Source organism: Argopecten irradians, chromosome 14 (genome assembly GCF_041381155.1).
Source record: "Argopecten irradians isolate NY chromosome 14, Ai_NY, whole genome shotgun sequence".
Taxonomy (NCBI): Eukaryota; Metazoa; Mollusca; class Bivalvia; order Pectinida; family Pectinidae; genus Argopecten; species Argopecten irradians.
The window spans coordinates 17433484-17459135 of record NC_091147.1 but is presented as its reverse complement, the minus strand read 5'-3'; the positions used below and the strand labels follow the sequence as shown (position 1 = coordinate 17459135).

Here is a 25652-nt window from a genome sequence, read left to right as displayed (position 1 = left end):
TAATACAATGCACTGATTACTTTCATGAAAATTTTATATAGTTTCTATCAGGCTGTAAAGTCATAATTGCATGTCCTACATGTATTAGGTACAATGTATTTTCTCTTCTCATTTCCCTGTCTCATATTCAAATTTTGTTTTATATACCTACTGGTAAGCATGTTAACTTTTTAAGAAGAAAGTGAAATCACATGTATGTGCCAAACATTTTGTAAGGATACTTTTTCTGGCAGAACTGATGTTTTTTTCTTCAGTGCTTGTATACAGAGAAATACACCGTCAACTGAGTTAAATTTTCTGTGATGTGTCTTGTAAATGATGAAGTTTGAATGTTTACCATCTTTTCTACACTTAGAGAGGGAGAGGAAATGGTTTTTTTATCCATGTATACGACTCACATGATTTTATTAAATATACATGTATACTATAACTTATCAATTTTCTCTGGAACAAAACAGGCATTGGATGGTCTTCCTAGACTTGTGTGTCATTTCATCACTTTGTTGTGAATGTCTGTAGTGCACACCATGTTTATTTTATTACATGAATATACTACAGCCTCCCAAAACATGCACTACACACTGCATACAGGGAAGACCACTCTTAAATGATCGCTTTAGTGCTAATTTGATTGCACAAAAATAAAAAAATAAGTTTGTTGCAGTATATACAGCAGTCGAAACATTTACAATATACAATGTAGAACACAAAATGTGAAGATTTGTTCTTTAGTTTATTTACACTTTAATTTTGACGCACAAAAATAGAAGATTTTTTCATTGTCGCAAATATTGATTTCCCTATTGGCAACACAGAACATTTCCTCATCAGGTGACAATTCTTTGACATATTACTTTTTCTTCTGATGCTCTGGCGAATTTGGTGCCCTTTCATTACCCATGATGCTTTGGAGTTCACATCGCCATGACTACAGTATAGAGGAGATTCCAATGTAACTCACAATAAGATTTTAACACTTGTTATAACGTTGTTAACCTTCGTCACAATACTATTATCATAAATAAACTAATTTTAACATTATTTGTGTTGTTTATCATTCCTTCATCTATTAATTATCAGTAAATACATTTTAACTGTATCCATATGAAATAACTTTCATAATTGGATAATTCCATTTCGATCAAAGTCATGTTGAACTCAACGAGATGAAAATATAGTTAAGCTCTGTATCAGAATGAAACTCTGTTCACATAACTTGGTAAACTGACAGTAAATTTTTCAGGCAAACATGTCACTGCTACATACGGAAATGTAATTTTGTACATCATCATCCAGTGGAATGTCTCAGCTGAATCAAACGCACATTTCCCTGTCATCAACAACATCATAATATCGTGGACGAGCTTTGTTTCTGAGTCGTTAAATGGGGTTCTATTTTAGAGTTACATGTCTGTACAAGTATCTTCAAAGAAACTTCCGTAGCTTGGCTTAACCTTCTTTTATCCTTTTGAAGGACATCAGTCAATACCAGAGAGTACACATGCACTCAGGGGTAGATAACTCGAATCCCTTAGTTCATAACTTCACACATTAAGAGTCAATGCTAGCTGCCATCACCCATCTGCCCAGGCACATTAGGGCCCTTGGTCATGGCTAGCTGCCGCTGTGCCTGCTGATGTTCAATGTGTAGTTTACCGAGGTCCATGAGTCTGCTCCTAATGTGGTCCATACGGTGGTAGGCTAGGGTGAGATCTTTCTGGGCTGCGTATGACGAGCCTTCGTGGGGCTGACCTGATCACAGAATAAAATGTCTTTTTTTTACCAGAAATTAACAATTTAATACATTGTGCATGTATCATTATTCAAACATATAGATTGGATATACTTCTGTTGTCAAAAAAATGGCTATGGTTAATGGTTATGCTAGTATAAAACAAAAAAATTTCCTATAAGGGTGGATTCCAGTTGTATTCCGTTATTTTATTTGCTTGCTTTATGAGATACTCCAAGGGTTACTACCACTGTCATAATATCTACCGCTGGAATAAGTCATAGTAAACCTGAAGGCCCTGTGTGTAACAACAGATGAGACAGGTAGTTTGGTCTATTGATGTACAACAAAGGAATTAAATAACTACACTCTATGGCTTTAAAGTTGAGCATTGCTCTCTGTTAATGATTTAATCTGCCAAGGACGTCTCTGTTAGACCTGTGATTGGTCATTGTTTTTCTCCTGAACTGCCTTCAGTTTTGCTATAACATATTCCAAGGGTGGATATAACTACAGTGATAGTAAGGCCAAAAAAAATAATATGTCTGTTTAGGGTTACCAGACCGACCCTAATCTTTTTCTCCACTTTTCTACGAAAAAAATTAAAAGTAAGGATTTTGATCTCAGACTATGGTTCCGGCCATTATTTTAGAGTGAAAGACACTAAAAAAATCCTCCTACCGACCCTATGTTTTTTGCCAATGTAACCCTAAACAAATTTTTTTTTTTTTGCCTAACCCCTGGTGTATCAAGGATGATATAGTCAAACTTTGTTAGCTTGAAGTCAGTAAAACTCAATTGTCATTCCAGGGCATGTTTACAAAATCAAGAAATGTTTAATAAACAGCAAAGGTCAAGGTCAGGAAGAGACAACTTATGCCTACCTAAATGAATTATATTCTGATATCATACTGAATATTATCCAAAGTGATGAGGATAAAGTGGTCACAAAAGGACAGACTTAATCATATCTCAGTTTCTCAGCAACTTAATCAATCACAGACATCAAAAGTAGGCTACATAGGAGTGACAGGACAGGGCATTATATTTTGGCATCATTGTTGAGTACCGTATTTTCCGGAGTATAAGCCGCGACTTTTTTCCCTGAAAATCGGGAGTGCGAATTATACATCAGTGCGGCTTATCAGTGGACAAAAACCAAAATCTGACGATGTTTTGGCATTATTACCTCGTGATTCACATGTGAAAATCGTGGGGGTGGTATTTGTTCTTTGACAGCCTGCACACACTATCGCAGTCCTAGCAATAGGAGTTAACCATCAAATCGACTGAGCTATCACACCCACAAGTTAAGGGTGATCTGTCAAGGCTAATGCAACAAAACAATAATCGATGTAGAACCTAAATGGATGAGAACTTACCAGTTGACACTTGTGTTAGGTAGTTGATCTGCTGAGTGAGTTTTTTCTCTACTTCCATCAGTATCTTCATAAAGCTAGTTGTGTGTGTCTCGACCTGTTTTAATACAGGCTTGTCCTTGGATAGTTCTTGAAGGGCCTGACCTATAAAAAAACAACAAAGAAACTATAATCTTAACATGACCTTAGGTGGGATATATAATTTAGATGGTCAATCAAGTTTGGTTAGTCTTATGTTTATACATGATGTTAACAAGAGGAGGCCAATTAATGGAGTAATTCATAAACAATGTTATACCCGTTTGCAACGCAACTCTTTGTAATCTTTCAGTTGAAATGATGTCAGGGTATGATATCATCTTTTAGCATCATACCATGCAAACGAAACAATGTTATAGTCTTGCAAAAACATTGTCAGATATCATGTGGTACTTGAATTAGTCCCATTGTTGTTCAACTAAAGATATGACCATTACAAAAAAAAGATGTACATGTATAATACAGATAAGATGCCAATTTTCATATTCAGTAACAAATTGTAATAGCAAAGGTTCAGCCTTTTTATTCAACTCTGATGTCATTTTTCTTTTCCCTATTATATTTCTAAAAGTAGGTCACTGTGACAGATGTTTTTCAAAATTTAATTTCACTCTGTGTTTTGAGTTAAATCTTGGCTTTCTTTGTCACAGTGACCAAATTTAATATGCTTTATTCAAGATGGGCATGCTTTGATAATACCAGGTGTCAAATATACTGTTTAACAACTTAACATTACATTGACCTAATTTTGCACACCCATAATGTCTAGTTTCAATAAATTAATACTCGGTGACATTTTACCTCAATAAAGGTTATGAAGTGACTTAATTTTGTTAAATTTAAGCTCAGCAGGGATTGTTTATTTCATTATCCTTTTAAGGCAATTAAAAAATAGGTTATAGTGACTTAGTTGCGAAAATCAAGTTCAGCATTCATTATTCATTCCCAATATTTTTTTTCAATGTGAACTATTTTCTCAAAATTCAACTTTAGCATGACAATTCATGCTGAACTTTAATCTTGCAAAAAAGATTGTTCCTAGTTGTCAATTTTCTGTATGCTGTTAGATTTGCTGCACACTCGCAGACATATAATAGTTTGAAATTTGACCATCCTGAACTTAAATGGTAAGTCTTGGTAATTATTAATCGAGAAAGATAGAGGATAGAAGACAACTGTATATTCATTAATTTTATGTATGTATCATAAGTGTAACAGAAGAGGAGAAAATGCAGCAGCCAGACCAGGATTGGAATCCAGGACCCTCCGAAACACTCTAGCCAAATGCTCTACTGACTGAGCTACCTGGTCACCGATGATCGACCCGGTCCAATCCCCCTGCATAAGCGTGACAAATAGAACTGTCAAGTAATAAATTCCAATTTTCTGACAATAGTCCTACTGCTATAAACATATATCCAGTATCGCCTGCAGGTTTCAGGGCAATCGTAAAATGTGCATACTTCCTAGTGACGACATCCTCAATATTCCAGGGTTTGCTATCACCTTGATAATAACCATGAAGCATTGAGGATAGTGATAGCAGAGATTTAGATAGTATACCATTACAGCTTACTTACAGGTCTGTTGGTCTAACGAATGAGTAGAAGGGACATTTTCCCTAAGGGCAAGTAATTAAACACAACTGCGCTTGTGTATTATTGCAGCAGTTTTTTGGTTTTTTTTCTTCAAATATTGTTTTCCATTGGCAATGTGCATTAGTGTTGAAAAATAGGTGAAAACACACATGATTCCTGTCGAATGACCTGACTAGGAATCAAACCCGGGTCTCCGGCATAGACATATATTTCCCCAATCATTCTGACACTGATTTGTCACCAGTTTTAGCTGTGGGAGATTTCTCTGTCATCCCCTAGAGTATGACAGATTGCGTGCCCTAACCTTTTGAACCTGGAGACATGACTTCATGCAGTGTGACCATGGCTGCAATATTAATGACATCATCAATATTGACGTGTATACGACGAAACCATGTCCATGTTGTGGTAAAAATGCTTCTTTTTAGGCTATTATCTTTTCTTTTTCTTTTGTATGTGGGAGAAATAAGAATCATTCCCTATACTTATGAGGGTGTGACAACAAAATCACAACCCTCGGGGGAATTTCTGAATCTCCAACCCTTGGAAAGCCTCAGGTTAGACGTTAGTTTAAACAGTACAGAGGACTCCACATAATCGAATAATGGTTATTCGAATATTTCGGTTATTTGCATAAAATTCTGTGGTCCCGATTTTTTCCTTCTTTATCTTTGTTTTTCAACTCCGTGTATTTGCATAGACTTTTACATGACCTCCGGTTACTTGAATAAAATATTTGGAAAATTCTAAAAATAAAATCGAATATTTTTCAACGTTGCAATATATTTTTAGCGAAATTCGCCGATATATGTTTCAAGATACTTCGCTTTTACTAGAAATCATCCTGGTAACAGATTAACGTTATAGTATGGCTTGTTATTTTATGCATGAATCTGCAAAGGTATTCGACGCTGTTACGATTTACATCAGCAGCGGTTGATCATAACTTTAGTATATTCACTGACTCAAACATCTAATTAAAGCATTTGCATTTTCAAATATGTTTATTTATTAACGTAACGTACCTTAGTTCACGATCGGTTGGAGAAACCATGCTTCCTTACAACAATCGCCATTCATGAGTAGTCTCGTTCAACCAGAGTCTTGTTGACTACGACAGACATGTGCGTATCAAGCGTCTCGTTGAACGAGACATAAAAGCATGCAAAGTCGGCGTGCAATGACTACCGCAAGTTTCGTACAGTATGTAAGCTTAGGATACAAAAGATACTTGCTACGTTGTTTCATTGCTACTTGAATATGCATTAATTTCTGAAATGTTATCAAGCTATTCACCGTATAGATCAACAATACAGGGAAAATTCTCAAAACACATTTAGGTCGAGTGAACGCATGGCTTCATCACCTGCCGCCATTTTCAAATTCATATACACATGTTAAAAACAACACTACTAGTTGATCGGCACTTTGAAGTTTAATCACGATCGTAAGTTCATTTTGCCAGGCAAATGTACGTAAATTTCTTTATTATTTAGGTTCAGAATTGTAGACACAAATCCAATCCTGTTTAGTAGAATCTAATTGCATTTGATAGCTGTTTAGCTGTTTTCTCAAATATTCACGTGTCGATCTAACGTAAACAAGAATCTAATATTGGAATATTTTTTGTTATTAAACAATTAAAATCGATTTACAGCTTCGAAAATAATTACTTGTTGTTCGTTTTAAGTGTAAAAAATTTATGTATTTATCAAAAAAACAAAACGATATCTATTTGCCTATTCACATACATATGTGTGGGGTCAAACGGTGGTGCAAAATGTCATCTCCGCCTATTCGAATACTCCGGTTATTTGCATATTTTCTTCAGGAAATGACCTATGCAAATAAGCGGAATCCTCTGTATTTTATTCATAAAATGACACATATACAGTAATACAGTAAATAAATACATTTCGGGATGGGAAAACAAGCTTAAGCTTATATAAGTTCCTTTCCCCGACGTTCATGAATTACCCCTCGAGTTGTGATTTCGTTGTCACACCATGTAGGTAGAGAAAGATTCTATTAGATTCTAATAACTGTTTGACCTAGTTGTGCGTTTATAAATTAATGACGGATCTGGTTATTTCATATTGTTTTTAGACTTGTCTTGACAAAGCCCTCACTGGCCTGTAGATCCTGCAGATCCGTCAGGATGGTCTCTGTTTATATATTCATTTTAACATTTTCGTATGTGTTTGTCAGCAATCTCACCTGCACTTTGTATTGCCGTCGCAATATCCTTCTCGATGTTCTCAAGCTGTTGTAATCGTGCTACCGGTCCTTCCGCCATTGTTATAGATGGCGCTGAGGTTGCAGTTTAAATCGACTTCAATTTATTAACTTAACACCGACATATCACTTCGTTTGTATCGTTTACTCATTCGAAAATAAAACAATATAACAGCTAAATGTGAGATTTAAGCACAAAAATGGCAAAGCATATTAGATGCATTCCCTTCCAGTCTACTTTCACTTTGCACACGGTTTATAGAGAAAAATGAAAATAACTGAGACATTCCGAAAGAAATAAAACCTTTCGGAAACCGAACATGCGCAGTTAGAACGTTCCTTTTTGCACCTCGAGCAGACAAACCGTCAAGTTTACGAAGTTGAACAGAGAAAATGTTTCGATCTGTGCGGTATCTCCCGTCCTTGATTCAGAAGAGTACTTGGACCAATTCCAGGAATGTTATTGGGTTAGTGTGCATGTGTCATCTTGAAGAGTTTAATTCAATATTATGTTTATTTTATATATTGTCCATTTTTGTTACACAACAGTAGACTGTCACTGTCGTATATATTCAATGATCGCACGGACTTTGACCCCAAAAATGATTTAATTCAATACAGATACAGGTATACGTGTCTAGTACCTATAATGTGAATAAAGGTCCATAATTCGGAAAAAAATCAATTCTAACACGTTATTTCAAAGTACTACACTGAGAGCTAGCTGATAGATATTTTCTTCTTGTTTACACATATATATCGGAGTTTATATAACAACAAATTCACAATAATAAAGATGCAAGAGATATTGGCTTAGAGACATAACCCAATGGATGGTCTTGTCCCAGGTGACTTTCAACATTGCTTATATAATTGAACAGAAGAATTAATAACATATATAGTTTACTAAAGCAATAAATACATCCTTCAAACATACAAATGTATATATATATCAAGGGAAAATTATAAAAGGAGTGGGTCAGTGTTGAATACTGACTCTTGTTGCTCAACTGAAGGAGCATTGTGACGTTAAATGGGTATGGGCATTTCAGCGGCAAAGTCCATCAGCTAGCTTTTGCGGCAGTGGAGATGAGTGTCAATACTGAATATATCATAATTAAAAGCTTAAAAGCTTCCCACTCTAGAACCACTGCATTGGTTCGGGCCCCGACCTCAGCACGTTACATTTGGTGTCAGCAAACAGGCCTGGCATCCTGTAGGGTGTCCTCAGACAGCGCAGGAAGCACCATGTCCATCTGTCCTGGTTGGTGACCAGACATCGCGAAAGTTGGAAAAAAAAATGGCCGGACATTCTGACCGACAAGGACTGTGAGTAAGTCGGACAGAACAAAATTTTGCCGGACCGAACAATATGTGAATTTTGGAGTAAACCTAACTTCCTGGTATTAGTATCCAGGCATCTGTTTTCATGATTATCTTATGCAGTTTTCGTTTTTGCCAGGTTCGGAACCTACATAATACTTTAGAGACCGGACAGTCGGTCCGGACCGGATTTTAAAATAGACAGTCTGAGTCAAATTCTGCCGGACATGTCCTTATTAATGCAAAATCAGAGACCTGAGAGAGAATGGAAATTGATGTACAAGTTCTTCAACTCTTGGTCATGATTTCTTTTGCACACGGCACTTGCGTACATCACAATCACTGGAATGTTTGCAATGAAGCCTAAGCATTTTAGTAATGACATATTTTCAGTTAACAACATTGTTGTCGTAACACTTTGAATTACATTAAAAAAAAATGAAACAAATTTAAGTTCTGCTATCCATTCTACAGATTGAGCCAAAGAAGCACGCTCAGTCAGCTAAGCGACAAAGACCATATTTAACAATATAGTACTACAAACCACCAACCTGTTCCTTTTACTTACTTAGCCTGAAAAATGCACTTTCTGAACCAATAATGCAGAAGATAATTACAGAATTTCTGCTTTGTGATTTATTTACCTTAATTTGTATGCATCTTTTAGGTCATGTTCACAAGTCAAGAGATGGGAAGCCGTACCACAAGTCCAGAAAAGGGAAGCAAGCTCAAATGTGGAACCTGCAGTAAGTTATATAATCTGTCATAATATTATGAAGTTATGACAAATATATTTAGGGTTTTTTTTTTCTAATTATGGAGCATTTTTGAGAGAATTTGAACTAAAAAAGTATAAAAAGTTATTATAATAGTAGTATAAGTTGGTAATGTATAATGACTACAGCTGCTAATTAGAAATAAATTGTGAGTTAACAAACTTGACTAGTTAACTTACCAGCAACTGTATAACTATATCATCACATTGATAAGAGGGCAAACATTCAAACTGATGCTAATCGATTGTAAAAAATATTTTTATTCTTTATTTTGTAGGAGAGGAACTCATTTGCCATGAACATATTCAGAGGAGACATCAAACCTTCTACTATATTTCCATTTCCAGAAGGTAATTTTCCAATCTAGTTTTATTTCTTTGATGCAGTTTTACATTTCATTATAGATACAATTTAGCCATATAGCTGGCCATGGGTATAAGACTAAAGACTTAGAGTGTCAAACCTTGTTCATACTACCATAGATATATATCAAGTTATTTAGTGAGTGAGTCAGAAAGTTAGTGTGGAGTGTATTGAATAGTATTGAATAGATTCTTTATGTTATTTAGTATTACATATTGCAGAGTTATCTCCCTTGTGGGGAGGTATTAATTGTGACATCATATTTTGTGAGCGAAACTTGCATTGTTTTCTCTGGAAAATCATTATGATGTCTTACTTGCAAACACAATGGTATGACGTCACAATCTTTGTTGTTTGTTGATAAATGAAGACTTTTTTAGATTCATAAGGATGATTGTTCATATCTACACACAAATTTTGTTTTGTAGTGCTAAATGAGGAACAGGAGGAGATGCTACAAATGCTTGTGGACCCATGTGCTAAATTCTTTGAGGTAAAATTTTAATTTAACCGTTATAGCACTAAATTAGAGTATTTTATCAATAAGTTTCGTAAGGTGAAGATTTAGTTATACTGTGTGTTATGAAGAGTAAAGTCTTTGAGTTACATTGTATTTATCCTGCAGTTCACCATTTTGTATACACAAACAGGGTTATAACAAACCTCAATGTACCTACAATATTATTTTGTTATAAGCATAATTTGTATACACCTTTTACAAATATGTTATCTGAACAATGATGGTAATAGAAATTACTACGTTATAACATTAATCTATAATTATCTCCCTTGTTGTTGCCAGGATGTAAACGACCCAGCAGCTAACGATGCTCTCGAGCAGGTTGAGGAGAAATCACTGGAGGGACTGAAAGAAATGGGAGCTTTTGGTCTGCAGGTGGCTCAGGACCTCGGTGAGTTCTCTTCTAGTCTCTTTGATGCTTACATACCTAGCAACAAGCTCATACTTATATACTGCAATTTATTTTTGCTTGCAACTTAATTCTGTGCATTTAACAGATAATCAGGTACTGTGAACATAACTGCCCGACAAATGCTCTTAGAACAGATACAATAGAAGCATATGACTCAAAATCTCAAAATTGCTATGAAGCGTTCTTAGGTGTAGAAATGTGAAAGTAAGTTGATTTTCAGTAGGATATTGATAAACTGAAGTTATTTCACCAGTATGCTGGAATATTTTAATTTAAAGATTACTGACGGTACTGTATACTGGAAATGTTTGAACTCGCTAGAACTTTTAAAGGGACAATTCAGTCTAAGTGAACATTAAAATTTTACATATATTGGGGGAAATAAGTGAACATTAAAATTTGTACATATATTGGGGGAAAAACAGTTCTAATGGAAATTAGATCAGTCGGTTTTACTGTTATATGCCAGAAAAGCCCATGGTGGTGAAATGCGTGTGAAATGTTCAAACTCTCTCGCTGTGTGCCGTTACACATTGTGGTCGAACATCTTGTATGCCGAACCCTGTCCCTTGTTCGTAGAGTAATGCAACTTTTGTCTAGAACTGCTCGAATTGCTCTGACAGTAGTGTGTTTACCTTATTAGGTGAATTGTCTTGCCTAAAAAATCATTTTATCACCTCCTCAGTGGTTATGTAGTTCATTTGTTTAACGTGCGTGACTTTGGCTCGGGTATGGGTACAGCGTACATACTGTACCTGCTTAATTGTATTGATCAACGATTTGTAATTACAACGGTGTCAATTAAAATACTTAACAATGACGTGGAATTTGTCAATATATTGTGTTAAATGTTGCATAAGAAATGTAGAACAATACATTTATGCCATATTTTGCTTCTTAGTTATGTAAAAGAATTAGCCTGAGTGAATTGTCCCTTTAAGAACTCAGTGTATTGATCTTCTGTGTTTTTTAGGAGGACTTGGCCTTAGCAACACACAGTATGCCAGATTGGTAGAAATTGTCGGCTCTCATGACCTCGGGGTCGGAATAGCACTTGGTGCGCATCAGGTATGTGTGAATTCTAAAGGAATTACGATATTGCTTTTAATTCTGTTAATATTCTGTAATTCCATAATAGCTCCAGAGTTTGTATTGCTAAATGTTTTATATGCTTAACATCATAAATCAATCAATTTAACCTTCAGTCAAAGCCTGTGTAGAAAACTGTTTAGGATAATCTTGGTATATTGTGACAGAATCAGTGCTGTCAAAATATTTTATGTTGTTATTTATTTGTGGGTAGGCACTCATTTGATAGGGTGGGTCAGATTACCAGAATCACAAATATTTTGTGTGTGACCCGAGATAAAACTGGTGTATCACATATACACATATGTACAATCAGGTTTTATTTCTGTGTTTCAGTCCATTGGGTTCAAAGGTATCCTTCTGTATGGTACACCAGAACAGAAACAGAAATACCTGCCAGATCTGGCAACAGGAAAAAAGTTTGCAGCCTTTTGTCTGACAGAGCCTTCCTGTGGATCAGATGCGGCTGTAAGTTTATATGGACACAACTTACCTTCACTGTATTCTGGTCTCCAAACTAAGCTGTGTAACAAGAGTTGCAGTAATATAAAAAAAAAATGAAGAAAAAAAAATAGAAGAGGCATTACCAGTGCCTAAAAAAAAGAGCCTTTGCTTAGAGGGCTCAATAAAGCCAAACTGGTTGACATAATGAAGCAAAATTAGAAATTATCTTTAAAAATGAAATTATGATAATGATAATGGTCATGATAGTAAGGAAATTTGTTTGTTTGGTTATGTCAGGAAGGAGGTGATGTATTGGTATTTTGTGGACATTTTATTTTGTAATATACAGCAATGAAATATTGTAATTGATATTTGATATCTCAAAGTTGGCATAGTGGTTGAAAACCTCTTAAGTTATCTAATAAATCCAATTTGCCAAGTCTGATTATTTAGCCGTTTGCATCAGCATGAATCATCCTGAGCTTCTAAAAAAGTGAGGTCCAAAATTTGTTAGTAAAGAAATTCAGGAACTATTGAGACTCTATTAACAGTATTTTGGTTTTGTATCTGCAGGGTATCAAGACTCGAGCGATTCTCTCCCCTGATGGAAAACATTACACCTTGAATGGAGGTAAAATTTGGATCAGTAATGGGGGCATCGCTGACGTATTCACAGTTTTCGCAAAGACACCAATTGTCGATGAAAAAACAGGGAAAGAAAAGGACACTTCAGTAGCTTTCATTGTAGAGAGAGACTTCGGAGGAATCTCTCAGTAAGTGGTTATATAAGTTTAGATACCAAGACATGAAGTTTTCGTTAAGTGTGATGTCTAAAAGAAGGAGATATGAAACTACTGTTCCTGCCTCTGTATAATCATTATTTTTTGTTCGTGGTAAGGGGCTATAGTCTTCATGTGTTTGTCTCTTTCCATGAAGTTTGCCAGTGCTTTCAGAGCTTTATCACCAAGATAATCAATATATCTCAAATTTCAAAGGGGATCAGGTCAAGGTCACCGTTACTATTTCAGGAAAAAAACACATTGTCACTAACACTCAGCATGCTTGTATTTACTTTGTTAACAGTGGTGCCCCTGAGAAGAAAATGGGAATCAAAGCCTCAAACACCGCTGCTTTGTTTATTGATGAATGCAAAGTTCCTGTAGAAAACATGTTGGGAGGTAAGTATGTTGTGGAAGTAAAAATTAAAAACATTTAAAGGTTTTTACAGAATATTTAGATATTTCTAATGAAGTCTACAAATTATTTTCAGTAATGGATATGTTATTGAATACATTAAATGATCTTGTGCTTTACAGATTAAAGATGCTCCACCGCTGACAAATGGTATTTTTTCACTATCAAAAACAGGAACAGATGATTTAGTATTTTTCTTCAGTTCAAAAGTTACTTACTTTACACCATTACCACCATTGAAAAGTTTGAGCTTTTAATTTTACTTCAAGTTAAAAATACGAAAAATAATTAATTGCATCCCGAAAAAATTCCGTGGCACTATATCTTATATGGAATGAAGTAATGATTGTGCATGCACCAAAGACGAAATAAATTATTTTATGTTATCTTTTGTGTTAATTAGGCATATATATACACGATTAAAAAACCAATTATTTTTCAAATGATGAATGTCATTTATGCTCTGTTGGCGGTGGAGCATCTTTAATGAGGAGTTTCAGAAAATAAGTAATTATTATTGTATGGTTGAATATTTGGCTGAACTTTCCTGTTAACATTTCAGGTGTTGGGGATGGCTTTAAGGTTGCCATGAACATCCTAAACAATGGCAGGTTTGGAATGGCTGCCGCTCTGTCTGGTACGATGAAGTACTGCATCAATAAGGCGGTAAGTATAATGGTTTTAATTACTGTAATTAAGGAGGAAATACTCTACCATTACACAGAAATACACAGGGATCCAGTTTAGACTTTCTGTTTTTGATAAGTTACACTGTATGACAAGTACAAGAAACCTTTCTCACAGCCTTAAAGAATAAGCTCATTAGTGGTTGTTTCTCTGGATCTAGTTCTGATATAAAACATCATGAAGCTGTTTATAGTCTTGACCAATATATCTACACAACTCTATAGTTAACTTATATCATGAGTTATATGTGTTCTGGTTCCAGGTAGAACATGCTGGACAGCGTGTGCAGTTCAGGACAGAAATTTCCAACTTTGGTGCTATCCAGGAAAAAATCAGTCGGATGATAATGAAACATTATGTGACTGAGGTAGGATATATTTATAGTATTAATACAGGGATCTGGTTCTGCTGGATTCTGATTATTTTAGTGATAAATAAGTATTGTATAACTATTGATCCTGGCCCCGATTTCTCGAAACAAACTTAAGTCAAAAACTGACTTAAGTCCTAAATTTTCTTATAAGTTACATAAGGAGAAAAACTTAAAAGTCTGCACTTTTGTTTCGAGAAATCGGGGCCTATATTGTTTTGATAAAAGCAAAAAAAATGTTGCACCAATTAGATTTCCCCTTTGATGCTTGTGTGTTTAGGGTATTTAATATTACATGTTTTTAGAAATAAACTTTTATGAACATATAACTTTAAATCAAACGTTTTCTTATGTGTCATTTGACTGTACTGATATGTCCAAAATATAAGTTGAATTACAGTAAACAGTGATGACTATACTGATAACTAATGTTAACTTACCACATTCACAAATCCACGTTATAATGGTGTTTCAGTTTGAATGAAGATCCGACTTGTTGAGGTTTTTTGTTTTCTTTTCAGTCAATGGCCTATTTAGTGTCAGCAAACATGGACCAAGGAATCAAAGAATTTCAAATAGAGGCTGCCATCAGCAAAGTCTATGCTTCGGTGAGTAACTGTATAAAAGTACATGTATTAAACTGATGAATAACTAAAACATTCCAGCTTTGATTATGATTTGGTATATGATATAAATTTGATTGCAAACTAAAGCATAATAAAAGACACTTAATTAAGCTTTTATTTTTCAATTGTTTCTATTGTTGCATTGATCCCATATACATTTGTATATTCAACTGAAGCATAGCACATGACCTGCCTTTTATGTCCTGAAGTCAAACTTACTCAATTTTCATCTATGAAGAAAATTCAATGTTGATGAAACTGAGGTTCTTGTATATCTACTTCAATGGAAGCTGTGCTTATAATTATAATCCTAGACAATGGAGGAGATTTCAAAACAGCTAGAGTGTGATTTAATTTTAAACCCAAGTTAATACTGTTTACTTGATTTATTTGTGGGTTGTTAAATTTTGCTATTTCTGCTCAACACATCATGTTCATTTCTGGAAATTTAAATACCTACAAATGAAATGGAAAGAATAAACAGTAAGATAACTGTATATATTTATTACTGCTAAAAAATTACAAATGCATAAACATTTCTCCCTGCAAGTTAGTATGGAAGAGATGATCACGAAATTGTCTCCCCACAAAATTTAATGATTACACAGCAATATACAGCTTTGTTTATAGATATAATGATGTATCATTTAAAAATCATTTAAGGCTTACACTCAAGTATGTTATGTGTTACGATGCAATAGTTGTTGATCCTTGATGTTTGTTGTGACAGGAGGCAGCGTGGTTCTGTGCTGATGAGGCCATACAAGTCCTGGGAGGAATGGGCTACATGAAGGTATGAAACCGTGATAATTTTTGTTGCACATTTTCATCACATGGAAAAATATTGGGTCACAATTCTTCAATTGCTGTAATGTCATTAAGTGACTTTGTATTCGTAGGAAATTGTTACTAGGTAATGATAGAATCTTTGGTTGATGGGTATCATAAGAGTAAAATTACAGGAATGTAGTTTGGAAAACATTGCTAGAGACTTTACAGTTTCAGTGTCTCTTGATTCTTGGTTTTTATGCCTGACATCGTTTTCCTTCTTATGATGTTATAGGAATGTGGTTTGGAACGTGTGATGAGAGATCTGAGAATCTTCCGTATTTTCGAGGGAACAAATGACATCCTTCGTCTTTTTATAGTCCTGACTGGAATGGAGGTATAGTAACCGAGATTTGTGTTGGAGATGATATATTTAAACGGTCATAAATTAATTGATCTGCTGATGTTCATTGAGAGATGAACTGCCTTGTACAGTATATTCAAATTTGTCCTAGATTTTTTCTTCACTATCAATTTATGACAAAATATAGTTTAAATTTAATGGTGGAAAATTGGATATAGAGGCTATTCAATTCCCAAACCTTATCACTTTGGAAATTTGGGACTTCTGTTTTGTTTTTACAGTACCAGGAATGCCATTAGGTGTAAAGTTATAAATATAAAAATTGAATCTTTCACCAACAATATCATAGAATTGTGACAGAAAGCTAGCCTTAAAAAAGATTGGAAAATTTCATTCCTTTGTTTAGAGAAAGACTCGTTGTGTATAAAATGAATACAGAGAATTGATATATACTTGATAGTATGCTGGACGTGGCTTGAAAGCTGCAGGAAAGATGGGGGTGGCTGCTGACATGATGAAGAGGTAAGTTTCCATACATTCTGTCCCAAATGTGAATGAGAGACAATCTTGTAACCATTTAGCATAAAAAAATTATCCTAAATTACAGTCGAGACTGTCTGAGCGACTCCCTGTCTTAAGTGACCTTACTTGAGACCCCCCAATGTAGTTTGCAATATAATTGGTCTGTTTTCAGTGACTCCCTGTCTTATACACAGGGCAAATTGTGTTATAAATGGCCATTTAGGACCTTAAGAAAGTCACAAACAGGTGGTCTTTATACAGAGATGGTCGCATAGGTGATATACCTGTAGTATATCTATATGAAAAAAATGTAATCTTAGGCTAACTACCAGGACTTTGCATAATTTTAATGAAGGCTATTTTTACATTTAAGGCGTCTTGGATTTTCATCTGGTGAATCGCTGTCTACACAAGTACATGGAAGTCTGAAAGATCCAGCTGATCAGGTATAGTGTCATACAAATACGGGCAAATCTACGCTTTACTTTATAAACTAATGACATTCAACAAATATGGAGTGACTGATCCTTCACTTTCAGAAATCACTGCTCCCTTCCCTAGCGCAAAATATAATAATTGTTTTGTTCCTTAATTAGTGTATAAAATTAAGAAGGAAATTCCAAACTTTTCATTCATAGGTAAACAAATTGTTAAAGGTTAGTTGTTTGATTAACGTTCTATTAACAGCCAGGGTCATTAAAGGACAGCCTCCCCTAGGTGGGTTATGCTGTGTGTCTTGTGACATGTTTCTTTGTTAAAGCACTATAATTGTTAAAGAACTGTCACAATTACAGAATGTGTCATTCATGTATATCTTTTTTCATTCCAGGCCTCAAAATCCATCAACGAATTTGGATCAACAGTAACAAATCTGCTGATTAAACATGGAAAGAATGTCAAAAGTAAGTCTTTATACAGAGAGAGCCATCAGTTTAGTGGAACAACACAATAACTCAGTGTTATTCTTAAAGTTATGAATTTCAAGATTATATAAATGAAATAGGTAACTATCACATTTACATTGAGAAATATAGACCTGTACTTACCTTATCTTTAATCTTTCAGATCCAGAACACCAGTTTGCATTAAACCGTGTGGCTGACGCCGCCATCGATATCTATGGAATGGTTGCTGTTCTATCAAGAGCATCGCGTTCACTGGAACGAAACCATAGCTCAGCCCAACACGAGTTGGAACTCACCAAAGTCTTCTGTGATGAGGTAAGTAAGAGATTTGGACCTGACGAGTTTAACGCATCAGATCATCTTGGTGATCCATAAAATTCTATCTTTCCTTTAGCTGTTGGGTCATTTTGTAATTATTAATGACATACTAACTTTAGTGCAATCAACATTTAGCACAAAAGCGATCTTGAACAGGTTAATAGCAGCAATGATTGATAAATTAGCATAATTGTATAAATGATATGCAGAAATACTATTAACACAGTGACATATTTTAGCACAACAATTCAAGTGAAAAAACAGCTAAAATATAATAACTGCTGAAATATGTCCTGTTTACAGTAATTGGGACCTCTATTCAGTGATAATTATGGGATGTATGTTTAACAAATTTCTTCCTGGTTGATTTTGTCGGCTACCATATTGGCTTTTCTTTAACATGCATAAGATCACTTGCTCCTGGTTCATATACTGCAAATAAGACCTCATCCGCAAATATAATATCCCCCCCTCCCCCACCCCCAAAACTATTTTAACAAATTTACATAATTAGGGCCCCGCATCGAGATGCGGGTGCCCTATAGTAATCAGGTTGTCCGTCCGTCTGTCCGTCCGTCCGTCCGTCCGTCTGTCCGTTTTTTTTCTTTTGCACATTAATGATGGAAGGGAGTGGAGTATTTTCCCCATATTTTACATGATGATTCCCCATCCATCCTAGATCTGCTTGGTAATTTTTCAGGCTGAAATTAAATTAAAAAATCGGCCATCTTGGATTTTAACATTTAAAAAAATCACAATGTTGTTGCTCTTAACTGATAAACATTTTGTTATAACATTATGATGCAAAGTTGTTCAGAATTAAACAAGGAGTTGACTGTCCAAAGGTAACGTCATGGGCCAAGGTTACTAAGTCAAAGGTCAAGGTCAAATTTAAAAAAATTATTTTCTCATGAACATTTTGCTACAACATTTATAATGAAGCAGAGTTGTTCAGAATTAAACAAGAAGTCAACTCACCAAAGTTTTGACTGACCAAAGGTAAGATCATGGGGTCACTGCATCAAAGGTTGTGAACACATTTTCCATTTTTGGACTTATTAACAATTTGTTGACATAATAAATAAAATAAGTTTTTCCAGAGACAAAGAAAAGATATACCATTCCACAGAGTTTATTTGCGGATACAACTCCCTTCCTTTCACATTTGTTATGTGTTTCTTCAGCAAACTATGAGGTTTACCTTGTTTAAAAGGGGTATTTGAGTTAATTGTATGCTCTTAATGTAATGTTAGCTTGGAATCAGGATTCAAGTTAAATACTTGGAAGACTTTTTCCAAAGAATTATAATAATGTACCATCATCGGTTTCCCAATTAATGTTGACATTAATTATTTATTAGCAACATATAGCTAACACGGAAGAATTCGTTGTCAAAATACTACTTTTCCACTTAGGCACGTCAGACACATAGCGGGGCCCTTTCTGACGTGTCAGTGTTCTAGTTTGGGGAAATGTCTGATGTATGTAAGAGTCTTTTCTTATTTGTTTAACATATAATTATATAGAATTTAGGTCTCCAATATTTCAGATTGCAAAATATATTTTTGAACTTTGAATGCTTAATCAATTTTTAATCTCCATTTTCCCAGGCCTGCGAGAGAGTAGCTGTGAATTTGAGGGATGCTACCGACAGTAAAGCCATACAGAAATACAACAGTTTAGCTAGAATCTCCAAGGATGTCGTCACAAACAACGGACCTCTACAGCAACATCCACTAGGATTTTAATCCCCCCTCTTATACATTAGACATTCTACATCAAAGGAAATCATAGTCCATTTTAAATGTATAGGGGTAGCAGGAGCATGACCGTATGAATCAAATTTATGGTAGGGGTGGTTTACATATATATCAGAAGGAAAATTTAGTTTACAAGTAAACTGTGATAGTTGTTTGCGAATTTTGTGTCTGCATTGAACATTGGAACTTTTGAACAATCAGGAAATATGTTTAAAGCTTTACATTATATACACTAAAGTCAGCAAGCAAAACTTTGATGAACCATGTTGAGAGTCTGATTTTATTATTCTCTTTGCTATCAAACAGTTTTCTTCAAAGGCAACAAAATACTTAGAAAATGAACCCAAAGTTTGTTAAGTCTTTCATTATCTATTGGTTTGGTGTCAATTCGCTGCCTTATTTGTTAACTTTTCGATTGCCTTTCTGTACTGCCCATGTGATTTGTTACATTTCATTCTGCTGATTTTGTTGTGATGTACATTAAGTAATAATCTGTGTACTTTGCGCATGTTGCAAAACTGAAGTCCTTACATAGAAAAGGAAACTTAATACAACAGCCTTGATAGCCTTATCTCACTCACCACTAAAGACACAGGCAAACTCTTTTGATGCAAATGCTGGAATAGTTCATGACATGAATTTTTAGTGGTAAATGAGTTAATGTTATATATGATGCAGGTTGTATTTCATAATATTTGTATATATATTATTATAAGATTTTGATGTACATAGTTTAGATCATTTGTAATGTTGCTTTCAATTATTTTTAACATTTTACTCCACTGTGGATTTCATATGTAATTGTGTATAATTCCACAATATACACCGGTTTGATTTTATAAGTCATTTCTATCAATGCAAACTATTTTAAAAACTTTTAGCGTATATTATAGATCTCAATAGCAGATTTTCATCATTTCTTTGTAAATAATACTCAGAATTTATGTCACATTCAGATATCTCTAGAATTGAAATATCTACCTGACCACGGGCCTCTTATAATCAATCAATGCCATATCCATGGGGCTGGGGTTACAGATTGGTTTAGATGTCCCGACATATTTCCATAAGCCCTCCACCTCTGGGTTGCAAGTTTGAATCCCATGTGTTGCAGTTGCCAGATACTGACTGGTTTTTTCTCCGAATACTCTGGCTTCCCTCCAATGATGAACACGGGATGACCTTAAATGAGTCTGGCTGTTAATTGGAAGTTATACTATAGGTCAGTGTATCGAATATCAATACGCAAACTTTCTGTATATCGCTGAATCATTTTAACAACTCATCCAACTGTTTTCGTTATAGAAATAGAAAATTCCAAACAAAATTTATTCAGTTTTCTATGATAGTTTTATCCAGAACTCATTATCTTTTTTTTTCTATAGTTTTCAAAATACATATATTTATATATACAACAGTGATTCAGATTGGGGCTGAATTTAGGCCATTTTGCCAGTACTCTTCCAAATTGTCCTAAAGTTTTAAAAATCCTTAATCATTCAAAATTTCCAATAGAGAATGTCCTAACAAAATTTTGTAAAAACCTCAAAATGTCCTAAAAATTTTGAAATCATTCAATCAACCTTAAACACTGATACATGTACAGCTTAATTATACAATTGATAAATGGTTATCATGCATCATGATCATGCATATACATTTTTGTATTTAACTTAAAATAAATGAAATATATTGTAATGCAATCCATTAAGGCCAATTGAACATAGAACTGGAATACTTCAGACAATCTTAGTGTTTTGTTTTTTGAGCCAACTTATCATGACTAATTACATATTGTATATTTGATGTTATGTTTCAAAAATTTCTAGACTATTCATGCTTTACCTCTAACATTTTTGGAGTTAAAAACTGGGATTGATGATGCATGCTCATTTGACAAATTACTGCAGACACTAGTCTATATTGTTGGATTATTTGATGGTAATCCAACGAGTGAAATTAATCTTATTGAATGAGTAAGCTACACTTAAAGTTTAGTTTAGCAACACAATTTATAAGACTTATAAGATACAGCTCTCTTGCTTCTTTCTGAAAAATCTCATTGAATGAGTAAGCTACACTTAAAGTTTAGTTTAGCAACACAATTTATAAGACTTATAAGATACAGCTCTCTTGCTTCTTTCTGGTTTCATCACAGCCTCACAGCTAGGTACTTGTACCTTCTGACTCTAAAATATTGTATTGATATTATGAAAAATTATCACATCACGATACTAATAGTTAGGCATATACTACGACATATACTTTTGAGTCAGAATTTCACCTTACTCCAACAATGTTAGAGGTATAGCACGGCGAGACACTTTTGATTATTATTACGTCGTGTAAGTTTCTCAATAGGCCTATCGAGATCTCATCTACAGTACTTCACCTGTGCTGTGTGATTTCATCGAGTCAGCTGTAACAGAATCACGTCCGACTTTAATAGACTAGCGTTACATTTGTACATTCACAAGTCAGATTCCGGTTTTAGTATACATCACGCACAGGGCCATGTATACAGTAGTTTCTATATGAAAAATAGCCAGAAATGCATATAAAATAACATATATGTATTTCTGGCTATTTTTTCATATAGAAACTATACATGGCCCTGTGCATCACGTATGTTCGTAACATCATTACCCACAATCTGCCCTCTTTTACAGGAGTTACCTGTCCGCTTACCTGTTCCTGCTTCTCGGTGTCCTTCACTCAAACTCACCCTCCAAATTTGGTCGCCGTGGTCAATTAGACGCTTTGATAAAGATAACCTAAAGAAAACACAACGGTGATCACGATTAAAAGGGAGGCTCGCCACGGGTTTGTCACCAGAAACATACACTAGGTCCTCATAGGCCCGTATCCGCACAGGCGCTTAAAACAAGATTTAGAGGACGGTCTGCTGCAGACCCCCACTTCCAACTATCATTAATACATATACAGGCTCCTGTGAGTGCATATATTTTATAAGACGTTTTTCAAGAACCAACAGTAGAATAAATAATCTTAGTGACGGTATTTTGGTAGATATACAATCAACGTAACCCCATTAGGTGCTAGAAATGTGTTTTTATAACCGCTAAAGCTGCCTATATTATTAGGCTTTAAAGGCCCACTACCTTTCCGAAACGGCTTTTAATTTTTAAAATGGGAATGTAAAACAAGATCGATAATTTTGTAGAGTCCTAAAAATTATTAACTTACCATTAATACTATATTTATCATCACCTTCTGAACGATTTGATTAAAATAAATAAAATTTTTATTTTCATAACGCGGGTCGTATTATGTTTCCCACCGTCGTCCTAAATACCGTGCGGTAGTTGACTGTCACTGCGCCAGACGGCAAAACAGCGAATTGACTCTCCACTGTTTTCATATATTACGCAGGAAATCTTGCATATGTTTGGTGTCGTAACCTTATTTTAGATCATCGGTATGCATTTTTCTGATGTTATTAATGTTTTTTAAGGAATCTTTATATTTTGCTCCGGAAAGGTAATGGGCCTTTAAAAAAATGCCTATATATATATTAAGAAAAAAATACCTTATAATATAGGCAGGTTTAGCGGACTATATATAGCACCATGTAGAGCATGTTTTTTACCGGTTTTTATCTAGACCTCTAAAACGTCTAAAAATGGTCCAAGGGTAAGTTCTAGTGGGTCCATGATTATGTAATCTGTAACTAATTCTCAGATTCGTGTGATTTATAACAGTTATACTGGGATCGGGTTGTCCGTCCGTCCGTCTGTCTGTTTAGCTGTAGACACAACTTTATCCGGCGAACTCCTCCTAAACTACCTGGCAGATTTTGATAAAATTTAGTACACAGAATCATGACGTAAGGTAGTTGTAAACTATATACGGTTCTGCAATGTCCCCTATTAATGGAGTTTTACTAATTAAATTTGTGCAGCGGGGACAGAAACATATATATGGAGATTGGAAACCCCTTCTTTGTCTTTGTTGATAGGCAGCGGGACCACCGGTTTATAGGCAAAGTATATTCTTTTAAACATGATATTTTTGCGTCTACACAAAATGTTAACATTACATAATGGTTTGATGTGACCAGTTTTCTCGATTGATGATATTTGATATGATTTTTGAGAGCATGAAAATCAGCAATTTTACCCGGTTTTCGAAAACCAGACATTCAAAAGCGAAGTGCATTTTGTTTTATTTATATATAAATTGAAATATTATTTTTCTATCCAAAATCGTACTCAAACCATCTGAAAATTACTTCTATAACATATCAAAGTTATTCTGCTGTATTTTTAAAAACTATTTAAGAGTTTATCTAAAAAAAAAAAAACCAAAGCACACACAGAGGTACATCTGTATGGCGTGCCGAACGTTGCAAAATTCAATAAGTAAAATAAAATGTGTAAAGAAAAAAAATGTTTTGTAATATATCGTTATATGTGTTCAATATGTTTAATTTGTGTGTAAAAACAATGAATGTTTGTGTAATTTTTTAAATATTTATATGTAAAAATAAAAATTTTGTTCAATAATTTCTTTGTGTGTGTGAAAAATATATTTGTGTGTAAAAATATATATTTATGTGTGATTTTCACACACAAACATATAACAACATCACACACAAATAAATTTTTTACACACAAACCATTTTTTCACACACAGATATCGAAACAAGAGGCCCAAGGGCCTTAACGGTCATCTGACTATCTTGGCAATAGCTGTATAGGAAAATAATTAGATATGGTGTCATGGTAGCCATCTTCAATCTGGGATCAACCAGAGATATTACAATACTTTGACAAGATCATATCAGCCGCATTTCATGTTTCAAGTTTCAGTTAAATTGCACTGGTAGAACTTGAGAAGAAGTTCAAAATGTGTTTTTAAGATGGCATCTGTGGCAGCCATCTTGGATCATCTGTGGCAGCCATCTTGGATTTTGGATCGACATGAAATATAACAACACTTGGTCGGGACCATGTCAGGATCATTTCATGCAGGTTTCAGCTTAATCACATTGGTAGAACTTGAGAAGAAGTTCAAAATTCAAGATTTTGGAATATTTGACTCTCATGACCTTGAAAGTAGGTCAAGGTCATTCATTTCCACAACTTTGATAGCCCTTTATCTCAGCATGCTACTGACTAAATATGAATACCCTGGACCTTTCGGCTAATTAAAAGGTAGTTCACCCAGTTAAGTACCCTGGACCTTTTGGTTATTTCGCTCAAAGCTTATTTGACCCCTGTGACCTTCAAAGTAGGTCAAGGTCATTTATTTTCACAACTTTGGTAGCCCTTCATCCCAGTATGCTACAAATATGAGTACCCTGGATCTTTCGGTTAGTTAGAAGAAGTCGTTCAAAGATTTTAGCCAATTTGACCCCCGGTGACCTTGGCAGTAGGTCAAGGTCATTAAATTTCACAAATTTTGTAGCCCTTCATCCCAGCATGCTACAGGCCAAATATGAGTACCCTGGACCTTTTGGTTAGTTAGAAGAAGTCGTTCAAAGATTTTAGCCTATTTGACCCCTGTGACCTTGAAAGTAGGTCAAGGTCATTTATTTTCGCAACTTTGATAGCCCTTCATCCCAGTATGCTATAGGCCAAATATGAGTACTTTGGGCCTTACGGTTATTGAGAAGAAGTTGTTTGAATGAAAAGTTTACGCACGGCGGACGGCGGACGGCGCACGGCGGACGACGACGGACGGTGCATGATGACTATAGGTCATCCTGACCCTTTGGGTCAGATGACCTAAAAATTACACACAAATATATTTTTCACACACACAAAGAAATTTTGTTCACACAAATATAAAACAAAATCACACACAAATATATATTTTTACACTCAAACCATTTTTTTCACACACAAATATAAAAAAAAAGATACAAATATTTTTTTCACACACAGAAATTAAATGAACACATATAGCGATATATTACAAACACATTCTTTTTGCACAAATGTTTTTACTTATTGAATTTTGCAACGTTCGGCACGCCATATATCTGCCGATCGTAAAAATGGAGTAGTTGCCAATCTCTATTTATATATGTTCCTCGGCGGGGGTATTAGCCGTCCACTCTGCATGTGACAGTTCTAGTTATTTCGGGTAAATCCTGTTGACCTACACATTTCCATACATGCCTGCGATGATTTTGTCAAAGCCCATCTGAAAACAATATAAAGCAAGTCCAACAAATCAAACCGTATACTAAGTAAACGAAAA

General features: G+C 34.8%; 2 protein-coding genes across 2 annotated transcripts; one reads left to right on the top strand and one right to left on the bottom strand.

Annotated features, from left to right (window-relative positions):
* Nucleotides 1-714: 714 nt before the first annotated feature.
* Nucleotides 715-7221, bottom strand: LOC138308183 (mediator of RNA polymerase II transcription subunit 11-like). The gene is made up of 3 exons (XM_069249127.1): nucleotides 6966-7221; nucleotides 3115-3255; nucleotides 715-1752 (listed from the first exon to the last, which is right to left on the bottom strand). The coding sequence occupies exons 1-3, from the start codon at nucleotides 7042-7044 to the stop codon at nucleotides 1565-1567; spliced, it is 408 nt and encodes a 135-aa protein (XP_069105228.1). The 5' UTR covers nucleotides 7045-7221; the 3' UTR covers nucleotides 715-1564.
* Nucleotides 7222-7294: 73 nt separating this feature from the next.
* Nucleotides 7295-19929, top strand: LOC138308182 (very long-chain specific acyl-CoA dehydrogenase, mitochondrial-like). Its single transcript, XM_069249126.1, has 19 exons — nucleotides 7295-7450; nucleotides 8974-9052; nucleotides 9360-9432; nucleotides 9874-9938; nucleotides 10248-10356; nucleotides 11351-11445; nucleotides 11803-11934; nucleotides 12484-12683; nucleotides 12994-13088; nucleotides 13667-13770; nucleotides 14054-14158; nucleotides 14683-14769; nucleotides 15518-15580; nucleotides 15851-15952; nucleotides 16380-16441; nucleotides 16815-16887; nucleotides 17271-17343; nucleotides 17507-17661; nucleotides 19275-19929. The coding sequence occupies exons 1-19, from the start codon at nucleotides 7377-7379 to the stop codon at nucleotides 19410-19412; spliced, it is 1884 nt and encodes a 627-aa protein (XP_069105227.1). The 5' UTR covers nucleotides 7295-7376; the 3' UTR covers nucleotides 19413-19929.
* The last annotated feature ends 5723 nt before the right edge of the window (nucleotides 19930-25652 follow it).